The sequence below is a fragment of the Rattus rattus genome, chromosome 9 (genome assembly GCF_011064425.1).
Source record: "Rattus rattus isolate New Zealand chromosome 9, Rrattus_CSIRO_v1, whole genome shotgun sequence".
Taxonomy (NCBI): domain Eukaryota; kingdom Metazoa; phylum Chordata; class Mammalia; order Rodentia; family Muridae; genus Rattus; species Rattus rattus.
In genome coordinates, this window is record NC_046162.1 from 7,368,105 (window position 1) to 7,393,704 (window position 25,600).

Below are 25,600 nucleotides of genomic sequence, written 5' to 3' on the forward strand. Positions count from 1 at the left end.
ACCAGTTCGTCTACCACCACAGCCTACAAGAGCCACGCTAATGGCAAATCTCTTGAGCCCTGCTCTTCCCCAGTCAGCCTCTCCAACACTGAACACAGACTTCTAGAAATCTTCCTTAAATAATCTTAACTTAAAGGAAGAATGTTAAAACAAAATAGTCTCAAATCACATAGGTCACAGTCACTGGTGAAATATCACCGTCCTTCTGTCTTTTCCAAAAGAGCTTAGAGAACCAAATTACTATATATTCCTGACCTCTGGACTAGATTTGAATTTTCAAGGTTTCTTTTTTTAAATCAAAATCTAGCTATATTTTTTTCCTGTCTCTCTTTGTTTTGTCTTGCTTGTAGTACTAGGGATAAAGCCACACAGATGGTCTGCAAGCCCTCTATGACCAAGCCAGATCTCCAATCTTGGTGTAATAAATGCTTTTGAAAAAAAAGTTCTATTTTCAATAAGAGAAAAAAATCTCCTACAGTTAAAAATATTATCGTGTTGTGTTGTATTGATTGCAGCGCTAATCAATCGCTTTCGCACAATACTCACTGTGAGAATAATCTCCTGGACCGGACAATGAACTTGAACACGTATTCCAAAGCCTTGAGAGTTCTGAGGATGGGCTCACACTGCTCGCCCCTACTGGAGGTATCCAAGTAAGTCTTCAGCACCGTCATTAATTTCCTGAATAAGGGATAATATTTTCAAAATACATCTCTTTCTAATCCACGGCATGGTAATTCGTTTGCTTGGGAAATTATAAGGCATTCATCCAAAGGTTAAAGGTGGTGGTGCAGCAAAGCTCACAACTCATTTGCAAGCACAAAAATAACTGCTTCGAAATATATTTATTACAGGGGATGAATAAGTATTTCCTGCCCATGAAAAAGCCAGCCTTAAAGTGTGGAAGGAAAAAAATAATCTTTTGACGAGGAAAAAAAAAAAACTAGGCATAATCAGGAATGAGTAAGTACGGTGGTAATAATGTCTTTTTCAAGGTTCTTCTATATAGACATGTCACTGTTAGTTATCATGGAGAGCCACTGCCTAGAAATTTTCCACAGTTATTCATCACCGGTAGGTCAGACTTTGGAATGCTTGGCCCACCTTTCTTCATAAACTGGCTGCCACCAAATTTTCCTGTGGGTTTCCATCTTTGATCCTGGCTGGGTCTACTACATCCAATCAACACTGAGCTTCCGAGCATGAGCACTGGTGCTCACAGGTAACTACTTGATAAACACCAGTTGACTTGCTGAATGATCTATTAAACTACTTGTTTATTTGCCACAGTAAATTATTCACCCAATCTCTGGGGGGGGGGTTGGTTATTTTTAGGATATGTGAATCATCTAATCCTTGCTTGGGTGATTAGAAAAGGGAGAGTTCACACGGACTAGTGTCAATGGGAAATGCTCCAATTCCGCATGCCCCGTGTATCTTGCCAGGACAAACACAGGTGCATAGGAAATCCTTGTACACACAGTTACTTACTTGTAGGCCAAGGTAGCACTGAAATGCTGTTGGATGTAAGCCTCCAACACGGTGTTAAAATGCTGGAATTTCCGGTCTGCAATGAGTCCTATTATGTAGATCTGAGGAAGAGTCAGAATTATTGGGGGTGCTCCGGGAGGGAACCCAGAGCCTGCTCACCTGGTATAACAGAACCCTTGTCACAATTCTTTCCCCAGGAGTTAATCCCTCTAATGAACAATTAATCCTTTTCACTAATACATTGTCTCTACCAAAAAAAAAAAAAGGAATAATTCAAAAAGTATGCTTTGTGGTATTAGAAGCTAAAAGGATTTCCTACTCAACTAAGAGAAACCTCAGGTTGTCGTTCGACTGCCTCCTTTGTTACAGGACTTCCAGAGTCAATTATATGCTTCTGTGCCTTATGAGTCTCCAGGAGGCTCATGCAACATTCAACCCTTCCATCGTTAATTTAATCAAAGGACCTTTAGTCATGAAACAAGCTTCTTGTAAGGCTAGCATTCTAGGGGACCTTCCTGAATTGCACCTGAGAAAGCCCGTTTATCTCCAAGCATCCTCTTCCAGAATGCAAACATCCATGACACAGGGGTATTGCACGCATCAAGAGTTTGCTGGTCCCGGACAACCCTAACAGTCTTTCTTTCCTCTAAATTATAGTAAACGTAATAAGTAATTCATTGATTGACAGTGATGAGAGGTGAAACCCAGAGCCTCCACATGCTGGTAAGTGTTCTAATACAGGGCTATACTTCCAGCCCCAAATGGTTCCCATAATTCTTTTCACATAGCATGGAGAAAATCGGAGTTGCAAAAGAGAGATAAGCTCTTGCTCCCCTATGGGAAGTCTGGATGACAGTCCACTGTAAAAAGTTCACTGGGAAGAGCGAAATGACCCTGGTTAATTATATGGCATCAAGAAGAGATAGTAAGACAGATGGGGTAACATCTGGGTGCTTTATAACCTGGCCTCAGATAGCTCCTGGAAATCCTGGAAAGCCAAGGTAGTCATTTAACACTCCCCAGTCCCATGCACTGTCAATCAGACATCAAAAATCTGACAACAACACTTAACCCCACACCCACCCAGGTCACCCGCCCAGCCTCAGACTCTCAAATGAACTGGAAACACTGAAACAGCTCCTCGGTCTGCTTGTCAAAACTTCTAAAACCTCGCAATATTCGTGGGAAGAACCACAGGGCCAACATGTTTCTGTTTTCTCACAGTGAGACAAACATTCAAACCGGATGCTACCAAACGGTTGTCCCCACACTCTTACCAAAGCATCAAAGACGAGGATGTCATACTCGTTACTCTGAGAGTGCTCCATCATGATGTTGAAGAGGGCATCCAGAGTGTCCTGGAGGAACTGGATAAAGAAGGACAGTTGCATTCAGAAAGAGGGCAGAGAGCCCACAAATCTCATCCTTGTGGGTCCTTCCAAGAGAACACGTCCGCTGAGCCACATCCAAGGGGCTCAGAAAAGCCTCGAGAACAAGCCACAGGGCTTGGGATCACATGACCCCATACAGGTGGCACATATACACATATTCTGACATTTCCCACGACAAGATCCTGCACCATACAGAAGAGCAAATCACTTCCATGTGCAGCAAGGAGGAGGCTCTTACAAACATGGCATTGAATACAGTAACTCTGACATACAGTTACTCTGTATTTATGAGCTGAACAAGCAAGGGAAAACATCAACCAGACGCCACCCAATCAATGATCATGGTGCTTAGCATAATGGCGTCTCCCATGATGGAGGCATATGAGGAACCCTCCACAAACCAACCAATGTCTGGCACCTTCATTACTGTAAGCTAGATGGGGTGCACATGTATAAGAATTCTTTGAGATGCACTTGGCAGTTCTCCATACCCATAATACAGGCATGTATATATGTATATACATATATATACATATATATGTATGTATATATGTATATATGTATACATATAGGTATATATATTATGTATATAACATATAGTAATATTGTATGTACATAATAACAAAATTCAGTAACCAAATGTTTTTAAAGAAGAAAATAACAGACAACAAGAAGACAATGCAATCTCATTTCCCCAGCTTATTTCTCTAGGCTGCCCAAAGGCAACAGATCTGGGGGAATTCCCTTGCCATCCTAAATTAGGTAGATTGGTCAATGGTGTATATTTAAGGCATCGATCAGGAAATTCTGCCACTGTTTCTCCAGGTTTGGGCAATTAAATAAAGCGTGATTTTCCCTCTACCCTCCTAAGGATCAGTTAACACAATCCCCACGGTCCCTCAAGACCCAAAGTGACCATACAAAGATGTCTGACCTCTGCTTTCTACCTATTCCAAGCTCTTGATGGAAACACCATCACCGGGACCACTGGGAAACTCATTTCAATCCCTAATGCTGCAGAAGAGAGCTGGTTTAATTAGGTCTGTTGTTCAGATATTGCAGTCTCTGCTGCCACGAGGAAGCAGTATCTGGCATTTGCAGTGTTTTTTATTTGCTTTACTTAAGATGCAAGCCCCCGGTGTCTTTCTCTTTCTCATCTTTAATATATGCTTCCCAGCAGCACAAACTAAATATTTTTTGTCTTTCTACCAATATACATATTAAGAGACTAGACTGCTACTATATTATTCTGCGTGACAGTGTGTAACAGCAAGAATATTAGTTAATGTATATCGAATCTCCTATGTTTTCATATGCTGTAGCTCACCTATTATTATGTGTAAGAGACTGCTGAGTAATTTTTAAATGTTATCACTTCCCAGGCTCACAACAATCCCGAGAAATGTGTCTTAGTCATAATATTATGACGTAAAGCATGGGAGTTGAGATCTACACCCAAGTTGCTTTCTTTCCAGGGCCTAACTCAGCCAGTGCTTTGATGCCCAATGTTCAGTGCCTGCCTGGATTTCCCAACGGAGATTCCTCATGGTGGGTTGGGGGTCGCATGTTGTCATCAGCGGACACGTCATCTGACCCCGTCAAAATTTTGTCTCACCCATTACAGTTCAGACACGGGTGGATGAATCCAAGCAAAGTCCCACTGACCTTCACTACTTCCTCTCCATCCACAATCTTCAGCTTCTCTAGATTCTCCTGGAGTAGCTGCGGCCTCATACGCCACTTCAGCAGACCAAGCAAACCCACTAAGAGAAGAATCCAGAGAGAAGCTCGTCATTACTGACTAAACCCATCCACACCTGCCCCGCCCCCCCGGGTCTTCTGTTCACGTGCATGAACACCACAGGCCCAACTCTCAATGGCTCCATTACCGTTCTGCGTGAGCTTCGTGGAACACACCAGGATGGAAATGGAGAACACATCCCGGGAGCTGACAGAAAGGCCCCCAACACTGCTGGAGCTCCGGCTCAGAGTGGCTCCCTTGTTTTCCACATGGTATCGATAAGAAGGAAGCGTCAAGTAAGCGCTGGCATCTTCCATTTTCTTGCTGTCTCCCTGAAAACAACACTTTGTTTACTGCTCCAGGGCAAGACCACACAAGCACTGCCACGTAGCGCTTGTAATGGTTGAATAATATGCACTGTTATGGGGGGGGTTATGCAAAGAAATCATCAGAGAAGCAATGGGGCAGGGTCGTTTTCCCACAAAGCAAGTAGGAATCCAAAATCATATTAATGGAAAGACCGTGGCTCTGTGGACTATGTATTAAAGGGTCGTGAGAGTGTTGAAACTCCCAGACCATAATAGAATCCACCTTAAATTTTTTCCACCTTAAATTTTTAAGACAAAAGAAAACATAGATACCCACCAGTAATATAGGGAAGCCATTCTAAACTAAGGGTTAGTGACAAAGGACATAGGTCTGGACCATCTCTGTCACTCAAATCCATGTAACTCTGGGTTCACTGTTTGACCTCTCTGGGTCACCTTTCTCATACATAAATGGAGTTGTATGGTTTCCAAGCAGAGGGTAGGCATTCTAGGAAACCATGCCTACTGTGTCCTCCCTCTGCAACAAGAGCTATACCAGGTCCCTATTCTGCCTCAGTTTACCTTTTTTAAGGCTCAAAATCATTTGAAACATAGCCTGCTATCCTCCATTCGCAGATGAGGAAAATGAGTTGCGTGAAAAGGAAAATGAGCTGTTGTCGCTTTTCTGCCCCCAAGAAGTTCACAGAGTGTTGGGAAAGAAAGACTTTCAACCCAAGAAAACCTCCTGTGTGAAGCAGGAGAAAACGGAAGCTGTAGAAGAGAGGAGCTTGTGAGAAAGGCAAAGAGTCTCAGAGAAAAGTTTCATGACGTGGTTATGGTGGCCATGTTCAACACGTGTGTTGGAGCAAGTGAAGCCTGAAAGCAGAGAGATCTGAGATGAATCCCTGGCCCTTGCTGATCTCTTAGCTGTGCCCACTCCATGGCTACATGCTTTGCCTCTGGCCGGAGCCTGGTATTTGCATCCTCCTGTTCTGAGAGCGGGAAAGCATGCAGGGAAGATCCCAGAGAACATTCCCCACACCATTTCACGAACAGCCCAAGCCCTTGGAGGTAAAACTCAAGAGTGGGCATGTATATACACTTTAGAGCTTACACGGCCCCTTCATCTCTGAGATTCTACGCCTTCTGCCGTAAATGCTTGCTGTGGCTTGAATGTGACAATCCGGACTGCAAACCTGACTGGATCTAGGATCCCTTAGAAGACAAGCCTCAGGGCGTGACTCTGAGGGAGTTCCAAGTCCTTGTTAATCAGTCAGCTGTGGTGGCATATACCTTTAATCTCAGCTCTTAGGAGGCAGAGGCAGGTAGATGCCTGTGAGTTTCAGGTCAGCCTGATCTACATGTGGCATTCCAGGGAGGTCAGTGGGATTCCATAGTGAAGCCCTGTCTCAAAACATAGTAAAATAATAATTAATGGAGTGGATTGATTGAGGCTGGAAAAGCTACCCAAGATGTAACAACATCTAGGTCTCTGATTATCTCCTGCTTGCTAACTGGGATGTAATGTGACAGTTGCCTGAAGCTCCTATCTCCATGACCTTCTGACCATGATGGATTCTACTCTGGAATTATAAACCCAAAGAATCCTTCCTCCCTCCCTCTCTCCCTCTGTCACTCCCTTCTTATCCCCCCTCCCTTTTCCCCCTCCCTCCTTTCCTCACACCCACCCTCCCTCCCTCCAGCATTTGGCCAGGTATTTTGTCACAGCAGTGAGAGAAGAAACCAATCCAGTTTCCAACATCTGTGTGCTGGACACCTGCTAGCCAGTGCCAAGTTGATATCACAAGAGCTTTTGGAGCTCCTTGGGCCACTGGGGCACTAGCCTTGGAAGGAATGTAGGTAGCTCTCAATGGGATCCCGGTTACTTCTCAAGAAAGGATTGTTATAAAATCCTGAGCTTGGCCATGCCAAATCTGACATCCTGTTTGAGATGCGGTCTCATTCTCACGCATAATCTCTTAGCAATGGTGTGACACAGCGAATGCAGCCTTCACCAGAGCTTGGCGTGGGCACCATAGGTAACCGACCTCTTTGATTACCGCGTAGCCTGCCTCAGGTGTTTTGTATAGTTTTACACACTATATTGCTTGTGAGAAATAAAACAGAGCTGGAACTTTAACTCAGTGACAGATCCAGTCCCTGGGGATGTCCTCTCCCCATCTCCCATGAAGAAGACGAAAGGGAGGAAAGAGAAATGAAACTGAGAGACCTAAGAACCTGTGAAATGAACGGCAAGATCTAAGGCTCTAGATTGTAAGGGCTACAGTGTAGCATCCTTCAAGCATTTCTACATATTCCTGAAAAGAGTTCAGAGCCCTCTTCCTCCTGTAACAATAACACTTCCACTACTTCGCTACATTGCCCACCGTGGGCACTACCATTCCCAGGCAAGTGGTCCTGAGCATAAGCCAAGGAACCAGCCAGTAAACTAACATTCTTCTCTGGTTCCTGCCTCCAGATTCCTGCTTGACTTCCTGCCCCTCCTTCCATCACTGGTAGTTTGTATCTGGAAGTGAACTAAAGTCTAGGCGAGGCCTTTCCTCAGTGTTGTCCTGTTTGTAAACAAATGTCTCATCACCTCCTCATAAGGGTACACTGGGGGCTCAAAGAAGAGAAAACATCGGTCCAGACAGGCGCAGATTTTGTCGAAGCTCATGAGCCCTGGTGAGTAGGATGTCAGACTCCCTGCTGTTAGTGACTAATCCACCCTGCTGGCACGGCTTTGCCCCTTGCGGGCCCTATTCCACTGTACCTTGAGAACCACCAACTCGTGGTATCCGTCATGCAGAGTGGTTCCGTCTTCTTTCATGAGCTTCACATAGGACATGGCAAAGTTCTTTTCTCCTTTATCTTTAGCTGGAGACAGCATCGCAAGGTCAGAAGAAAAAGAAAAATGAAAACTCTGAGAGCCAACCAGCCCTTCCAGCCCTCTCTAATGGCACGGCGGGCATATCTAGAAGGGCATACTCACATTCTAGTGACGACCGGTGACGGAACATGAACCGCAGATGGATCCTCTGCATGTCTTCAATAGGGACGGCCACCTCAGAGGGCAGAAACAACAGCTCAGGGGACAACGAGTTGAATGGACCCCAGCCCCGCCCAACCCCCACCTCAGTGGCTTGACCACTTTAACTTGGACACATTATGGGCTGATTTACTTCCCACGCATCAAGGCTGATGAGCTGTAAATAAATTACATAAGAACTAGCTATAAGGAGAAAATAAAGGATCGGATGTAATCCATTTGGCAAATTGCATCCCCAGCCAATGAAAAGAGATCCATAAATTATAGCGAGGAAAAATGAGTCTTCCCACATTGCTATGAAAGTCACATAACTATAGCATGTGGTTTGATGCAATGCAAGCTGCAGCGAACACATTTCCCTGCATGCCCTGGGAGCCCTGGCAACTGCAGCCAGTTTTGCAAAATTAACAGTGACCACTTGGGACCTTGCTTGATGGCTCTCACATACGCAAACTAATAAAGCACTCCAATCATATATGTATAGATGCATGTGTGTATAGTATATTTATTTATGCATATATATGCATATATTCCAGTGTGCATATCTAGACTCATCCCCTCTTTGGTTGAAACGTAGCTGATGCTTTTACTTTCGAAGCCTACACGAGGATAACCACCCACCGGTGACCTCAGCATCCTCCTCCAATGCAAACACCTCCAGTCCACCGGCATCTTTAACTGAAGTGCTTTCAGCCTGGCTCTTGAGCACACTGCTTCCTAAGTCTCATGGGCAGTTCAGAACGACACAGACGAGCTAAGCTATCTGCAACAATCATACCTGCACTGTGTGGCCAGCTATTCAGTGACAAGCAGAGGTGTTTCAAAGAATAAAATCTAAGACCGAGGGTCTACCGTTCTGCCTGTGTTTCAGATTGAGCAAAAGAGTCGAGAGACCCACAGGTATCTGTAGCCTCTTTTGTGCTCTCCCTAAAGACTGAGGGTTACCACAAACATTCAGAGCACTGGCCCAGCTGACGTATGGTAGTCCCTGCACCCAAGGAGCTCACGGTCCACACAGGTGACAGTAACAGTTATGTGGCGATGGCTAGCATAGAAGGAGTCTAGCCAGGCTTCGAGAAAGCTCACAGAGCACGAAAACCTACCCAGTCCTTTTTCAGAGACTGTGTGCAAAGAGGCCTACTGTAGAAAACAAGAAGATAAGCACCAAAGCGAGGACCGTGGTGTGAATACCATTCACCAAATAGAAGCCCCGCGTCTGTCTTGAGTCTGTAGTCAGAGCACAGGCCGAGGAAAGAGTCCGCTAATATTTTAGCAAAGGCAGTGCAAGCTTCGCTCATGCTCCACTGTTCAGTGAGCTGTCGCCTATGTCTGTTGCAGCAGAGATATTCGTCTGCTTATTATAATGACCTGGCAATTTGCATATACGGCCGCTTCTGTCTGAAGCATTTTACCAAAGTCATCTTTGCCCTGGATAGACTCACATTTTCCTGAAAGCTTTGTCACTCTTCCCTATTGAATAAAACAACACAGGTTGCTAAGCACCGTTTGCAAGAAAACTATGGGATGACTCCACTTTGACTAAGTGGTCAAGATAACTGGTGACTAGCTCATTGGCCACAGTGCATCTGTTACCAGACACGAGCTAAGTTACTGTCTCAGAGCCCGTGCAGGTGCTTCAGAGGGCAGCATCCTCTCATGAATGATGGCTTTTGTAACTCAGAGCAAAATAAAGATGGTCCCATCATTCTGTATCCCTCCAGTAAATGGGGTCCAGAACTGACGAGGTCATCCCACGGAGGAAAACATGGTATGTTCGTACATATTGTTCAAAAGCTCACACGTCTGTCAAAGTTCATACCTGATAAATTAGGACAAGGAATCGCTAAGGTATGTTCAACAGAATGCTATACCCAGCGTATGGGTCTATGAGGAAAAGAAGCCCCGCTGGCCAGTGGAGCTTAGGAAATACACTACTCTCTGCTTTCTGCACTGCCACAGAGCACATCCACATGAGAACCTGGAGTGAAGAATCTGCCTTTTGAAGCCTATATTTGGCTCAAATTGCTCAGCATCCATTTAATTCCCCCCATTTAATCGGGGAATATTTTTTAATGGAATGTCATTTAGTAGATTCAGAATATTGCGGGCCTGGGACACTTATATGAGGAAGACTTTGAAGGGCATAATCCTACACATTTGAAATGACTACATGCTTCTCCTTCCCCACCACTAAATCAATATCCTGTTATCACCAACTTGACTGCAACCTATGGTCATGAAGCCTACAATCACCTGGAAAGGGGAACCTCAATTGAAGAACTATCTAGATCAGATTAGCCTGTGGCCATGTCTGTGAGCGATCATCCTAATTGATGACAGATGTGGGAGGGCTCAGCCCACTGTGGGCACTACCACTCCTGGACAAATCCTGAGCTATAAGAAAGCTAACTGGCCATATGCCAAGGAGCCAGCCAGTGATAGCATTTGTCCATGGTTCCTGCTTCCAGATTCCTGCTTGACTTCCTGTCCCTACTTCCATCACCGATAGCTCGTGATCTAGAAGTGTGAATGAAATAAAGTCTTTCCCCTTTAATTCCCTTTGGTCTTAGTGTTTATTGTAGCAACAGAGAGCCAACTAGAACAATGGAGCAGGCATGAGGGGGCCCGGAACAGTGAATTAAACTGTCATATAGAAGGGGGAATGTTTGACACTTGAAGAAAAGTCACATCCAGTTTGGATTCCATAGAACTGCTTCTCATCGTCTGAGGCAAACAAGGATGAGAAATACAAGCTGAGCCCATACTCCTCTATGAAGTCATCTACTTGCATTAAATGCTTTCTTCTTCCCAGTTATCGTTATTCCCATTCTACAGAGGAGGAGCCAGTGCAGAGTGGTTAAATGGCTTGCCCAGGATCAAACATCAGATGAGGGGACGGTAGAGCTGGGCCTCAAGGAAATTGCTCTATTTGTAAGACTTAACTCCTAAGAGGTAGACTGAGTATTAATAGCCCCGGCCACCTCCAGTCTCTCAGCTAACAGAGAGGTGCATGAACCCAAGCTTCCCTCAGGTTGCAGCCCTAGCTCTGACCCACAATAGCAATGGGATTGAGAGCAAGCGACTCACTTGCTCTGTGTCTACTTCGACACAGGACGGTTGGAAGCAGTAAGTGAACCACTTAAATAAAACACTCAACACCGTGCCTGGCTTGCCGTGAACCATTCGCTGCCATTCTTACTGTTAATATCATTATTACCTTGACTGTTTCCATCCAGCGTGGCTGTTTGACTTGGTAGTACACAACTGAGTGATACTCGTTCATGGCCTTGTCCCCGGCTCCCACACAAATTGCATTCTGACCAAGACAAAATGGAGAGAAAAACTATAATGTTGCCATTATCTGAGGTAGGCGGTTTTGGCCCTAAGGCCAAGGCTAATGTTAGGGTCAAAGAATAGCTTCTCCTTCCCTAACCCTCCCTGCCAGGCTCTTATCCCAACAGCCCTCTCTCTACATCGTGGATTTCTACCCTGCCATCCCCAGCCCGGAAGTGACAGCTGCTTAACTGCAGCTTCATTACTTCTCTTCTGAAAAGCACTGGGGCCCGCCAGGCACTCATGTGGCTGCCTTCCTGTAAATGGTAACCAGCCTTGGAGTTACTGCATGCTGCCCGTCTTACTAATCCTACTTCTACCCAAAATCAGATGTCCATAACATGTACAAACAGGAACCCCTTTCTGATGGACTCCAAAAAAGTAATGCACCACAGCGGGTGGATGCCTGCTGGGCACTAGAAGATGGCAGCAGCTTCAGAAAGACTCCTGGATACCGGATCTGGGGAACGATTCTGGGTTGAGAAGCTGAGGTTTTCAATGATTCAGTAAAGCACCGGAGAAGCACTCTCTGGGGCCCCGCCTAGACTAGACGCTAGAGCAGAGGTTTTCGACCCGTGGGTCATGACCACTTTGGGGATTGTCAAAAAACCCTTTCACAAGGATTGCATATCAGATAACCCTGCACACCACTTATTTACATCACGATTCATAACAGCGGCAAAATTACAGTTATAAAATAGCAACAAAAAAATAATTTTATGGTTGGCAGGTCACCACGGAACAATATTAAAGGGTCAGGGAGTTGGTAAGGTTGAGAACCACTGCCCCAGAGGAAAGGACATAATGTCAACTTTGTGGGGGGAAAAGCTCAGAAGAGTTCAGCAGTCATTTCTGACAGTGGGATATGATGGCAGACAGACAGACAGACCGACAGACAGACAGATTACTGTGTGCTACTTAAGTGTAGCTGAGGAATGGGAAAAGTTTCCTTAGAGATGAAGACAGTTAAGCATATTGAAGGAGGGTCTAGACTGGCATTGAGCAGAAACGTGAGAGGAGTATTCTCAGCAAAGAGAACACAGAACATGCACCTCAGTAGAGGACATTTGTGCATACGCAAGCACGCACACACACGCACACGCACACGCACACACACACGAATACTACCCTTGGCTCCACATTCTCGGGGATTACTTGCCAATCCCTGGCTCTCCTCCTCCATTCTTTGCGTCCATTAAATCAGTTTGGGCGTCAGCATATTATCTAAGCTGTAGTCACCCAGAAGGGGCCTCAGTGTGGTTTTCATGCCACTTTTTTTTTTCCATCTTCAACCTCAAATCTCCAGCCTTTTAGAAAGGTTTTGATGGTTAGTTTTGGATGGCTAACTTTGAAACTGTCTGTTGAGTGCCTACAGGGAATTTTCTGGTGAGTGAGGGCAGACCTCTCACCACATTCTATAGATGCTCCAATGGACCCACGGCCAGACTGAGTCACCAAAGCTGGCCACAGGCTGGTATTCCGTGGCCCCTGTTGAACGCTACACTGTGGGAAAGAGGACCTTCCACTGACACTGAAACGCTCCTCTGTTTGCCCAGGTATGGGCAAGAAACGAGCTCAGCTTCTGTGGGGTTTGAATGAGAATGTCCCCCATAGGCTCATATATTTGAATGCTTGTTCTGCAGTGGTGGAACTGTTTAAGAAGAATTAGGAGGTGTGGCCTTGTTGAAGGAGGTGTGGCCTTGTTGGAGGAGGTGCAGCCTTGTTGTTGAGGTGAGTCACTGGTGGTTGGCAGTGAGGTTTTAAAAGCCCATGCCAGGCCCAGTCTCCCTCCCTCTCGTTCTCCCTCTCCCTCCCTCTTCCCCTTACCCCTCCCACTTCCCCTTCCCCTCCCTTTCCCCCACATGCTGCTTGTGGATCAGTTATCAGCCCTTAAACTTTCAGCCTGTTGCCATATTCCTACCATGATGATCATGGACTCTAACCCTCTGGAACCATAAGCAAGCCCACAATGAAATGCTTTCTTCTGTAAGTTGCCTTGGTCATGGTGTCCCTCTACAGCAATAGGGCAGTAACTAAGACAGCTTCTGTGCTGAAGGATGGTACCTCTGACAAAATTTCATTTAGAAAACAAAACAAAACAAAACAGGACATAGAAACCGGCCAAAATACCCCTTCTATAGACCACACAGCCTTGAGCTGGAAATGAAGGAAGATGCTGTCTGTTACAGGATGAAACCTCACAGAGCTTCTGTAAGCATTAAACTGAATCATGCTTCCCAAAGGTTTCCACCCTGAGAAAGAGCTTCCTGTCTACCATGATGCTGAGTCCTTTCCATACACCAATCAACTCAATTCAAATCTCATCACCACCTCTGATGACCTCTTCTCTTCTGGCCATTCCACAGCTGGGTAAACTGAGGCTCTGGGTGGCACAGCACCCAAGACCCACTAGTCCCTTGGGCAGTGTCCCTTCTTTCATAGTTGGCACACCTCCCAGCCTAGAAATATGGATGGTGGTGACATTTATGGGCTCGTGGTCTCTGTAGCCTCAGTGATGTTCACATAGCCTATAAAAAAAATCTAAAAATAAGTATGTTTCTCTGGTGAGATAGAAACTGCCTCATAGACGACAACTGGATATCACAAAACTATCTCGATCACCAATCTTTATGTCCTAATGCCAGAGAAAAAGCTCTCACTGCTATTCTGAGAATGATGAAAACTTTCCACACCTCAAACGCCTTACTTCAGAGACCAACATGAATATTAAAAGTGCCAGGAGAGCCAGGAGAGCATCCTAGGGAGAACTCACAAGGCTACCCCTTCGAGGACGCTGCTCTGAAGGATGGTCCTAAACCCATGCACATACCAGCAGCATCAAAAATATAAGGCGTACATGAAATTTGGGGGATGATGTAAGGAGGGGCGTCTAGGGGGAATGGGGTTACATTTATTCAATTTATTTCATGTTTGAAAATCTCAATGAATAAATTTTTAAGTATTTTTAAATAAAGAAAACACTCTGACCAGGCAGCGAGCCCATTTTCAAGGACAATATATAAGTGCATGTGTCTCAGTAAGGTTTTTATTCTTCACGCTGCCCGTTCCTGTGGCCCTCAGCTAATAAGAGCCTCCAGCCAGTGACAACGACTTCAGCTGAAAATCTGGATAGGCATCAGGAAGCCTGGAGGCTTCGATGTAGACTCGACCTTGAAAAGAGGTCTCACTGGGAGAACCCAGGGTCCTCACTCACACATGCCAGGTGACTTTGTAGGAATCATGTGTGGGTTGGGCCACACCATACCATACCACAGATGTGAATGACCCTGAGAGAGAATGGATTCTACACCCAGAAGGCTCCACAATGAGAAAATACCAGTTAACACCTACAAGTGGAATCCGACCTGGGGCTCACTAATGCCTTTCTAGTGACAACAGCCAAAGTAATAGACACCTATTACGTTGATTACCCCATCTGATATTCACAGGAGTAAGGTGCCATCACTGGCCCCATGTGGGGCCCACTTTAGACTCTTGGGTGCACAGACAGTGAAGAATCAGTCTAAGGCCCTTTTGCTAATACAGGATGAGATGGGCTTTGAACCTGGCTGCCTGGTCCCACAAGTCATGGTCTTAATCATGTTATCACACTGCCTCTTGCCTCTACCTGCTTGGCCTGGAATCATCTCTGGTAACTAGCTTCAGAATAGGTTGCTTATTTGACCTCCCCCCCAATTCCCTCCTAGAGTTTCTCTTAGCCATGATAAACCATCTCCACCTACGGCTCTCCATCTTGCCCTGTATCAAGTAACATTTATTGTATCTATTCTTGTGTAGGAAGAGACTATACTATGTGGTTTTTTTTTTAAATAAAAAGTTGTGATCTGAGATCACAAGAAGAATAGGAAGGATACTGGGCATTTGGACTCTGAATTTGCCCATCTAAGCAAGGTCCTTGAGAGCACACATGGGCCTGGGGTAAGGTTAACATACTGCTTTACTGGATCTGTTCTACCAAAGATGGCTGGAGATAGATAACCATTTTCATAGGGCCTGTTCCCACAGAAACCCACCATACAGCTCAGGGATATTAGAATGTTCTGCATGAGACTTAATTAGGCAGTAGTATTCATGTCTGCAAATAGGGAAAGAAAAGCCTCCCACAGGCTTCCTCAAGCAATGTTCAATAGTCAGTCAACTGAACTCCCCCACAGCGTCACTAACGTATGAAACTGAGAATTATCAATGTGCCACATGGTTATTCTTCCTCCTCGTGCTTGTCTGCAGTACGGGTGTCTGTCACCCAGTGGCGATGGCAGACAGAAGAATGGATCAGACCCAAGGCAAGATGTCAGGTTGCCTGTTAACCGTCCCTTCTAATTTGTCCTTTGCCATTGTGGAAGGCAAGTGATACCAATATCTTAATGATGAGGTTTAAAAGATCTCTGACAGGTAACTGGACAAGAATGACTTCAGTGCGAGGATCCATACGTCCCCAGAACGAAAGTTCTCCTTTCAGAGAGTAGCCTCCCGTCTTCCTGTATGTACTCTCGAGCCCAGTGTGTCTCGCTCATTTTATTTTTTTTTTTTCAGAAAAGTATTAGCACCCAGCAAAAGAGGGATGATGCTAGGGTTTTCCTCATCAGAAATTAATTAACCACAGTGGTTTTTAAGAACAAAAAGACAGTTGTAAAAACCTTCTTTGCGTTTAAAGCCGATACTGAGTCTTCCCCGGGTTTTGCTGAGGCTGCTAGCAGCCTCCATTTGAAACGGGCGACATGTTGGAGAACCTTCCCAAGGTATAGGCACTGTAGTGAGGACTCAACCCCCATCTCCGCCACTGTGAACTGCAGGACCCAAGACCTGTTTTTCTTCACAGGAGTTTCTATTCTCCTTCTGTGAACTTCAGGTGATAATGAACACTGCACCACTACCCAGCTTGACTCGGGGACTATTATCCTCAGGGTGCTTGCCGCTCTTAGGCAGAAGGTGATTCATAGCAGCAGGCCTGAGCTCCAGGCCCTAGAGCTAGGGCTGGTGGCTCGCCCATCTAACCCTCCCCCTTACTTTGCTATCTGACTCCCTATAGGTGGCCTAGGAGGGATGTTTGCCCACGCTGCAACTTCTGCTGAGAGCGGATCTCATTCCCAGCTAAATATTCAGAGAGGAAGAATTCAGAAGCAAAACCCTCCCACACACTGGACACAAGTGCTGACAACCTTAAAGGAAACATAAGCAAATAGATATAAACACACATGACAAAGATTGTACAGGACATATGCTGTGTAAATAGAACCATGTGCTTTGCCTTCCTGAATGCGTGCTGCTAACCCTCCGGAGACCCATTTGCGAATAAGGCTTTCCACCCAAATTTCTGGCTGAGCGCTCGGGAGTTGGATTTAGTGCTGAGAATGTCTGCTTTGAAGACATTCTGAGCCTCCACACCAGCCCAGGGCTCTGTATTGATCTTTACCATGGATTTTGCCTGAATTAAACTAGCTTGGGCTTCAATGAAAACAACATTTTAACTACAAAAAAAGATAACCTATCAACAAGCGTGTTCGCGCGCATACACACACACACACACACACACACACACACACACACACACATCAGGGAAGTATACATTGAAGAATACTTAGGTAAAAAGACTAATTAATATAGGCTCTAATTAGACCCCAGAACAAGGTGTTAAGCAAGATACACAGTGTGGATCATGTGTCTCAATGTCTTCCCCAAAGCTCTGATCCTGTAGAGAGCAGATAATTAGGATCAGTCCCTCAGCCCCGGGTCCTGTCACTCAGCGCTCCGGAGTCCCTTACAGGTAAGACATTGCCATCCTCTGTGCACACACACATAATCACTTCCACGTTCCGCTGCGTGGTCTTGGTGTACTTGTCAAAGTCACCTTGTAAGAGAGTGATGTAGATGTCGTTCCTGACATCCCCTGAGGATGAAGAGGAGATCAGAGTTAGAGTCGGACACTCACCAGAGGTGGAGGGGATGGGAAGGAGCCGGAAGGACCATTAATAAAATGAAAACCTGAGCAGTTTAGAAAGGGCATTTTTTTTTAACCTGACCAGAGGGATGGAGACGTAAGTAGCAAGGGTCGGCATGCTGGAAAAAATCAGCAGCAGAAAAACGAGGTGGGGTGGTCCAATCTGGCCATGTTTTCTCTGTTAAAACCATTTACTTTCCGTCCTCTAGCGACACCTTCTGGGACGGTGAAGGAAAGCACCAAGCGAAATGATCTTGGCCCTCAACCACAGATAGGCTTTTTGTTGCACAAAAGTAAGGTTGAGAGATTTCCCATGAATCCTAGAGCCTAAGGATGAAGGGCAAGGAGCACAGGGCTTCCAGAAAAGGAGTTTCCAGGTAGGCATTGAGATCTCAAGTAAAGCAGGTATCATTAAATCACAGCACAGGCCCCACCCTGGACCACCACCATTCAGCTACAGAAAAGGAGGAGCTAGAGGGAAGGATGAGAGCTGAAACCCAAGGCTCAGGCTGGAGTCCAAAGGGACACTTCCAAAGAGTGTCATTACACAATCTCCCTTTTGAAAAGCCTCTGTGCAGTCTCGAATGTCTTAATAGGAGTGGTTAGTTAATAGGGGAGGCACAGAAAGACTTGAGGGGACTCCTGAACACCTTCTATGGCTTTTGGACAAGTCACTGTAAACATGGGTCCTTCCAATTATAAAACGGACTCTAAAAGGCCGACAGTGGCTGGAAAGTGGGCTGGAGAGATGGCTCAGTGGTTAGGAGCACTGGCTGCTCTTCCAGAGGTCCTGAGTTCAAATCCCAGCAACCACATGGTGGCTCACAGCCATCTGTAATGTGTTCCAATGCCCTCTTCTGGTGTGTCTGAAGACAGTGACAGCGTACTCACATATTTAAAATAAATAAATAAATCTTTTTTTTAAAAAATTTACTCTTAAACTCGAGAGTGACAATACCCAGCCCCCAAGTAGAATGGGATTGCAGTATGTATAGTAAAACAAAAATGCCGCCCATGACTGGCAAATCGAGTTGCAGAGCTCCACAAAAAGCTTATTAAAGTAGCTCGTGTCTGTACAGTATGATTGGGAGGAAGGGGAATATATACATATAGTCATGTCTGTGCTTACACTCGGAACGCATGAAAGTTTCTGTATAGGAAAACGTTCTTTGCAGTGGTTTTGTTCGGGCAAAGAAATAAAGGGAGTTGACTCCTCAGCCCTGCTCGGGGCTCTGCCCTTGAGGAAGGTCACACTGCAGCTGTGTCTCACCTGGCATAATGATCTCTGGGAAGCCCAGCTTCCGGGCTACCACGGTGGTCCTGTCCACTAAGTGTGGGTAGTCCTTTCGGATCTGAACGATGTCACCCACCAGCATCTTCATGGTCACCCAAAGGCCTGGAAGGGAACACATGAACACTCAATATCTCTCTCTCTCTCTCTCTCTCTCTCTCTCTCTCTCTCTCTCTCTCTCTCTCTCTCTCTCTCTCTCTCTCTCTCTCTCTCCTCTCTCCCTCCTCTCCCCTCCCCTCCCCTCTCCCTCTCCTCTCCCTCCCTCTCCCTCACCCTCACCCTCACCCTCACCCTCCCCTCTCCCTCTCCTCTTCCTCCCCCAATAAAATAACCGGTACATCCACAGATGCAACAGGCCAGCCCCAGGGGCCCAAACATTCAGTTATAGCTGGATCAGCCCCTGACAGTTATTACCACCTCTGCACCCAGGTCTTCTAAAGCAGAAAAGATTCCAGCTACTGTCTCAGGGGACTTGGGGAAGGATGAAATCATGTGTAACTTAAAGGGCCTGGCACACAGGAGAGAGCAACTCCTCCCTGCTGTTCAGGCAGGAGACGCCCATCCTATGCTTTAGTGGGTGGTCTGTAGTGCTCTTGCCCATAGGCTCTCAGTCTTCCCACTGTACTGTCTAGGTTCAGGACGTGGATCCGTTTACTGATGTAGCAGCGTTTCCTGGGCTACGGCAAGTTCATCGTACATGAACTCCAGCAAGTTCTTTGTACATGGACTCTGTATGATGGGGACTCCATACCTTGCCCTCCACTGTCGCCCTTGGATGCTATGACTTTGCCCAGAAGGCTGTGAAGGAAATCATTCTCAGCTGAGACCCTAGGAAGGAAAAGAGAACACAGATGGATGTTCCTGTGATGCCGGATGGGGTCTCCATCTTGTGTCCTATGTTTCCACAAGGAAGCTCTCAAGCACCACTTAGGTACAAAGTCAGCTTGCCTTTGTCAGCTCAGAGAAAGCAGTGCCCTCTTCCCAGTGTGGCTCTGCAGTTTGAAGCAACCATTGACTGCCACAGTAGTAGGCATTCACATGACAGGAAAGATCTCCACGGCTTTGACATGAATGTCTTCACCGAAAGGTAGCAAGGACTTCAGTAGCTCCCGTAAGACCTAATTACTCACCTTGTCTAGAGTCCCTGGCCCCATTACCTGGAGATCTCTGTGAGGCTTAGTCTTGACACTGCTCTCAACATAGAGTCATTTTCAAGCAAGGAAATTATAATTACCTCCTTGTTTGCCCCTGCTTCTCATGTCACGGATATATATGTGTCTTCCACGAAGGGGCTCCCAACCGCCCTGCTCCTTCACACTCTGAGGCCCCTGCTACACTTGTGATTAATGCCTTACGCTTTGGTTGGTTATCTCCTTAATTACCCGTTGAAAGTATAAGCAGGCTGGTGCTGACCTTGTCCACCACTTCACCCCTGTGCCTGGCGCCCTTCCTCGGGGCTGCAGTAAAGGTCTCTGGATCAGTAACATGTCAGGAAGCCCTTTTGGGAGGACTGCCTACCTCCTTACCGAGGTCAGGAACAAGTTCACCCAGGGCAGCAGTAAGAGTAGGGCGGGGAGCCGGGAGCCACGAGGGAGTGACTTACGGGTGAAAGGGAATAAAATGTTGCTTCTCTTCATCACTCTCTGCCTTGCCCTTGATGATATCGGTGATGTCCATTACTAGAAAGGTAAAGCAAGTGAATGAATAGTTAGTTAAGCCAGGCAGGGGTGGTGAGAAGGGTGGATTATAAAACAGGACGGAGAGGAGAGACATAGGAGCAGGGCTGGGGGATAGCAGGGAGCAAAGGAAAAGGCTGCAAGTTGAGCAGCAAGGTTCTTGGTAGATGTGGGTACTGAATCTCTTCAGTACCCACAAAACCTAGGGGCAGGAAATCCACAGGACCCGAGCATCCAATGAAACAACCTTTTCCCACGACCATGCACATGGCACAAACACAGAACTGGTGGATCCTTGAGCCTTGCCAATTGACTTCATAGGCAATATGCAAGCGCGCCAGGAATGACGGGAAGGCAGGGGACTTGTAATGGCAGAAGGAAGTCTCTCAAGATAACAAAATGGATGAGATGCAGGGATTTAAAAGAGTTCATGATCTGAAACTTACATTTTATCAGCTTTGAAAGCTTTGCTTTATGAGTTACTCACTAGCTATGGGTCTGTGTGTGACTGAATTCGTGTGTGGAAATGGGTGCAGAGGTCTGTAGGCATCTGAGGCCCTGGAGCCGGAACTATAGGTGATTATGAACTGTCAGATGTAGGTGCTGGGAACTGAACTCTGGTCCTCTGGAAGAGCAGCAAGCACTCTTAACCACTGAGCCATACCTCCAGCCCCCCACACACACCCCCGCCCGATTTATATTTTAATAATAAGGAAAAAAAGTGTTGTATCCAATTGCAATGTCGCATGTTTTTAAATCATCTTTTGAGAAAAAAAAATGTACTTTAGTAGAAATAAAGTGTGTTAATTAAAAAAGAAAATATACTAGGTAAATAATAGCTCCTTCCACTAATAGCCAAATAGATGGCACATAAACCATAAAAGTAGGGCAGGGACGATGAGGCTCTGGGCGCACGCACAACCAGCACCGGAGGAGAGGTGGAACTGCGTGGCTCCGGGTGGCACAGAAGGACCCTGCGGTGCCCCGACTCTCCAAATGCCTGTTCTCATCTGGAATTCAGACGGATGGCATGACTCACTCTGTGTAACTGCATTTCCTATTCTGGATATTATTTTTTTTCCAAAATGATTTGCTCCCCGTAATTAGATCTGGAGCGTATTGCCCTTCGTTTTCCACAGGCAGTGGGGAGCTGAGGCGCCAATTGCTCAGCCCGCGCGGCGTTCCTGGGCGCTCTACGCGAGACCTTAGGACCACATTATTCACCGAGCGTCTCATAAATCTGAACTTAGTCACCAGTGACTTCGGTTAGCCGCCACCAAATGTCGTTAAAAAGGGCTGCTGGGCCCAGATTTTGCAGGGGGGCGGAGGTGCGGAAATAATCTTTAAAATCCAGTCATATAAAACACGCGCTCTAATACAACGTAACTGCAGAACATCAGACATCACCTGCCACCCCAAAGGGTCTCCTCAGCCCCTGGGTGCACTTCTTGACATTTATGTCCTTAAGATCCATCTTCCCGATTCGGACTATTTGACAGATCAAGTAAATCTTATCCCTGTTGAGGTCTTTGTTTCCAAGATCCTGTAAGGGCAGGGAGGAAAACAGTTATGATCATGCTTTTAATTAAAAAAAAAATAGAATAGGGACAGAGCAACTGCCATTTCTAAGGACGGTGATTATCATTTTAATGTCACCATAGATCTTAGGAAAGGAAGAAAATGACATCACCACACCCTTTGGACAGATACAGAAGGCAAGATCCTGAGTGGCAGGACTCCAGAGCTTCCTTGCTGCATCATCTGATCCCTGACGGTTTGTCCAAGTACTGTTAAAATGATGCTATTTTTACATCTCTACTTCCCCTATAGGAAAGCTTCCTCGGGATCATAACCTTGGCCCTTGGCGACTCTGGGATGGAGATTAGTAACTGAAGCAGCATCCCAGAGGCGTACCCTGAGCATCATGTCATTTCTGTGGTATATTTAGATGTCCCATCTTCATGGGGCTCCATGCCAGCGAGGATGAGATGGGGCAGAAACAGCAAGGCATGCTATTACGCTGGCTCAGATGAGCAACCCTTGGCCTGCCCTTGCTGGGGTGCAGCTTACCATCTGAGTTCATTCTCTTGTGAGCATATGCACAGGGGACAAGCTACCAGCTTGCATCAGGGCCAGCACCCAGGGCAGAGTGGCCAGCTCTTGCCTCTCATTGTGTTAGGAGAAGGAGATGCAGAGAGAAGAGCCTCTGGGAATAAAACAAATCTCTGGCGTGATCCAAATCCCCCTACAAGGACATGGGCCGGTTAAATCTCTTGTGCCAGCTTGGCCGGGTTATGATGTGTGACTGGTCAAACACTAATCTCCATGTTGCTATGCACCTGCACCTCATCCGTCAGTTGACTTCAGTGCATGAGATTGTCTTCCATAATATCTGTGGGCCATGTTTAAGGCCTTCATAGCGAAACCCGAGTTTTCTTGCAAAAGAAGAAACTCTGCTCAGAGCTGTACTCCAGAAGTTCTGCTTTTTTTCTTTTTTTTTTTTTTTTTTTTTTTTTGGCTGTCTTGCCTCCCTGCCGATTCAAGCACATAACTTCTAAGTTGTTCCTGAAAGCCCTGAATCACCACGGGCTCCCCCTTCACTGGCTGCTGGTGAAGTAAAGAGGGCTCCCCTAGCAATGGAGTCACCCTGATGAGCAGGGAGAAAGAGAAGGCAGGAGTGCAAGGCTAACCTGAGAAAACCTGCTCCATCTGCCGCCTGCCTTGCCCCAGAGGATCTGCAGGACTCCTTCAACCATTCCACCCTGGAACTGCTTAGGAACTAATCTTTGGGAGACGGGTTGAGGTGTTTTGGTTTTTGTTTTTCTTTTTTCGTATTGTCTTGTTTTCTTTCTCATCCCCCCAACAACCTTAATAACTCCTTGCTTCCTGCCCTGTTAATGCTCGTCTTTCGAGCTGACATGAAAGGGACTAGACATAATACACCCAGCTGTCCTCGCCAGCTGACTCCTCACTATTTCTCTATTTTTATCCACAAAGATTGCTCTATTGCTCTGGAGACATACAATACCCTCTTTAAGCTCTGGATCTTTCTTCCTAAACACACCTCCGCTGCAAACGTCTGCCCCTTGTTCTTCTGCATAACCAACTTCTCTCTAGTCTCCAGATTTCTGTCTTCCTCAGGCATTTAGCACAAATTCCATTCTTGGTTCTCCCCTCCCACGAAGGTGTCTTTATATTTTTGAAATATCTAGACTGATGTGTTTTGGGAGACACACCAGGGCCCCTGAGGCCTGGACACCTGAACGGTTTCTACCAACATAGAATTGCTCTGCTGAAGCCCTGACCTCTGCACCTCAGAGCATGACTACACTTGAAGTTAGCTCTTAGAGACACAGTGTGGTTAGAATGAGGTCATTAGAATGGGTTAATCCGATATAATGCAATCATACACACACACACACACACACACACACACACACACACACACGCATGTTCATATGCATGCACACATGCATGCTCAAATGAATATATGTACACATGCCCATGAACAAGACACAGGAAGAAAGGTGCTGTCTACAAAGCAAAGAATTGTCTGTCCTCAGTCAAGCTTACCCAGACAGCACATTGCTGCCAGATGTCTAGCGTCCAGAACTCTGAGATAATAAATGTCTGTTAAGTCAGCCAGTCTGTGAAGCTTTGTTATAGCAGCTCTAGCAAACTAATACACTGGTATGCTCATAAAGCTCTGAGGTCTCATCCACTCCCAAAGGAAATGTGTCACTTGTCCTCAGAGGAAAACACGGTCCTTCAAGAATTGCTTGGGTGGACCCCACCCTGGGTCCTAGAAAATCTGAATATTCTATTCCCACAGAAAACTGCCTGAATCCACTCCACAGCTCAGGGAGGATGCTTGGGAAGGTGCGTAAACCAGCAATCCTTATTGGGATTCTAGGCCATGGCTGTTCCCAGTCACTTCTACTTCCGCCTTCCAAAATCCTACCATTTGGGCGGAGGCAGAACTGTGACAGCCAGGTGCATTCGCGTGCCTTTCACCTCCTACCCTTCTTCCCTGCAGCTTCAGACTGGGCTAAAGCATAGGAGGCCTCGTGGTCCGTCCTGTTTTCCCACTGTGGGCCGTGGAGGTAACTATGTAGGAGGCTGATGGAGGTGACATCAGCAATCAGCCAGATCCATACGCCAGCTTCTCGGGCCCAGGGAGCCACAATCCTGCCCCCGAAGAGAAGGCCAGAGAAATCAAGCATCCAGAGGGCAGAGAAAGAGTGCACGGAGCGCCCCAGCTGCCAAGTCAGAGCTCATGTCCCGCTTGAGCAAGCATCACCATGACACCCAGCTGAAAGTAGCCTGCAGTCCTACGACATCATGTCACCCTGTTTTAATTACCTGTGTTGTTTGGACTGCTCTTTGGCATAGTTACTGTTTATTATTATTTGTTTATTAATTAATTAATTATAAAAAATTCTACTTCCCTGCCGTCTGAAGTTGCAGGAAAGAGCGGTGGGAATTGAAAGCCATGGTAATGCACCTGGTGACTATAGCAGGTGGTGTTTATTTTAAGTTTTATTGTTCAGCTTCCTCCACCCCTCCCCAATGTTAGACTTTTAAGTCCAAAGTATAAGTTTTAAAATAAAATCAATAAAAATAATTTTATATTAGTTATTAATAATAACCAATTAATATTTCAGGTCCCACACTACTGAATCTGATAGCAGGGGCCGCATCAGCTTGTCCGCTGCTCTATTCTGGCTCTTGAATCCGTGCAAACCACAAGAACGCCATGACCTTCCATGTTCCCAAATGGAGATGTCAATCATCTCAACAGAGGGGAGCACTGGTCTGTCCAGCTGCTCAAGGGAAGGTCTCCAGTTCGCTTGTTCTGCAAAGCAGAGGTGTGGCACCGTGTTGTGAAGCCAGGATCCCGTTCCCACGAATACCCATGTCCTTTCCTTCATGCTCGGATCATGGATTGGTCCCCTGCACAAAGCAGCTCTGATTGATTCCCTGTCCTCCCCCATCTCATGAAACATCTGTCTCTTGGTTTAATCAGGAAGCCCTGTGGGACTCTCCTATTTGTCAAGCAAATAGATAGGCTCCTCCTTCTAACTAGCAATAGAGAAAAAGGCTAATGCACATCTGTATGTGCCAAGAAAACTCTGTCCTAGCAATTAGGACCTATGATCCCATTCCATGCCTCCGGCCTATTTTTTTTTTTCAGGAAATAACAAACAAAATAAATCAACTATACCCCAATCTAATCATGATGTAACATAAGACACTGCACTTAATGGGCTATAACAGGAAAATTACTGTAGAGCAAGGTAGGTTAATCTAGCATGTCGGTCACTTCTGGATCCAACTTGTCAGTTTGGTCAATGCCAAAAC

The 25,600-nt window shown here is 46.1% G+C and overlaps 1 protein-coding gene across 1 annotated transcript in view; it reads right to left on the reverse strand.

Annotated features, from left to right (window-relative positions):
• The window catches only part of LOC116909251 (dedicator of cytokinesis protein 2), a 148,809-nt gene that overhangs the window by 58,870 nt on the left and 64,339 nt on the right, over nucleotides 1-25,600 (reverse strand). The window contains exons 10-22 of the mRNA XM_032912772.1: nucleotides 21,647-21,782; nucleotides 20,167-20,242; nucleotides 19,315-19,391; nucleotides 18,543-18,668; nucleotides 17,097-17,221; nucleotides 11,198-11,296; nucleotides 7,924-7,996; nucleotides 7,705-7,808; nucleotides 4,772-4,955; nucleotides 4,548-4,645; nucleotides 2,769-2,858; nucleotides 1,492-1,592; nucleotides 547-681 (exon numbers count right to left, since the gene is read on the reverse strand). Of these exons, the coding sequence (XP_032768663.1) occupies nucleotides 547-681; nucleotides 1,492-1,592; nucleotides 2,769-2,858; nucleotides 4,548-4,645; nucleotides 4,772-4,955; nucleotides 7,705-7,808; nucleotides 7,924-7,996; nucleotides 11,198-11,296; nucleotides 17,097-17,221; nucleotides 18,543-18,668; nucleotides 19,315-19,391; nucleotides 20,167-20,242; nucleotides 21,647-21,782 (1,424 nt within the window). The remainder of the gene's footprint in view (nucleotides 1-546; nucleotides 682-1,491; nucleotides 1,593-2,768; nucleotides 2,859-4,547; nucleotides 4,646-4,771; nucleotides 4,956-7,704; nucleotides 7,809-7,923; nucleotides 7,997-11,197; nucleotides 11,297-17,096; nucleotides 17,222-18,542; nucleotides 18,669-19,314; nucleotides 19,392-20,166; nucleotides 20,243-21,646; nucleotides 21,783-25,600) is intronic.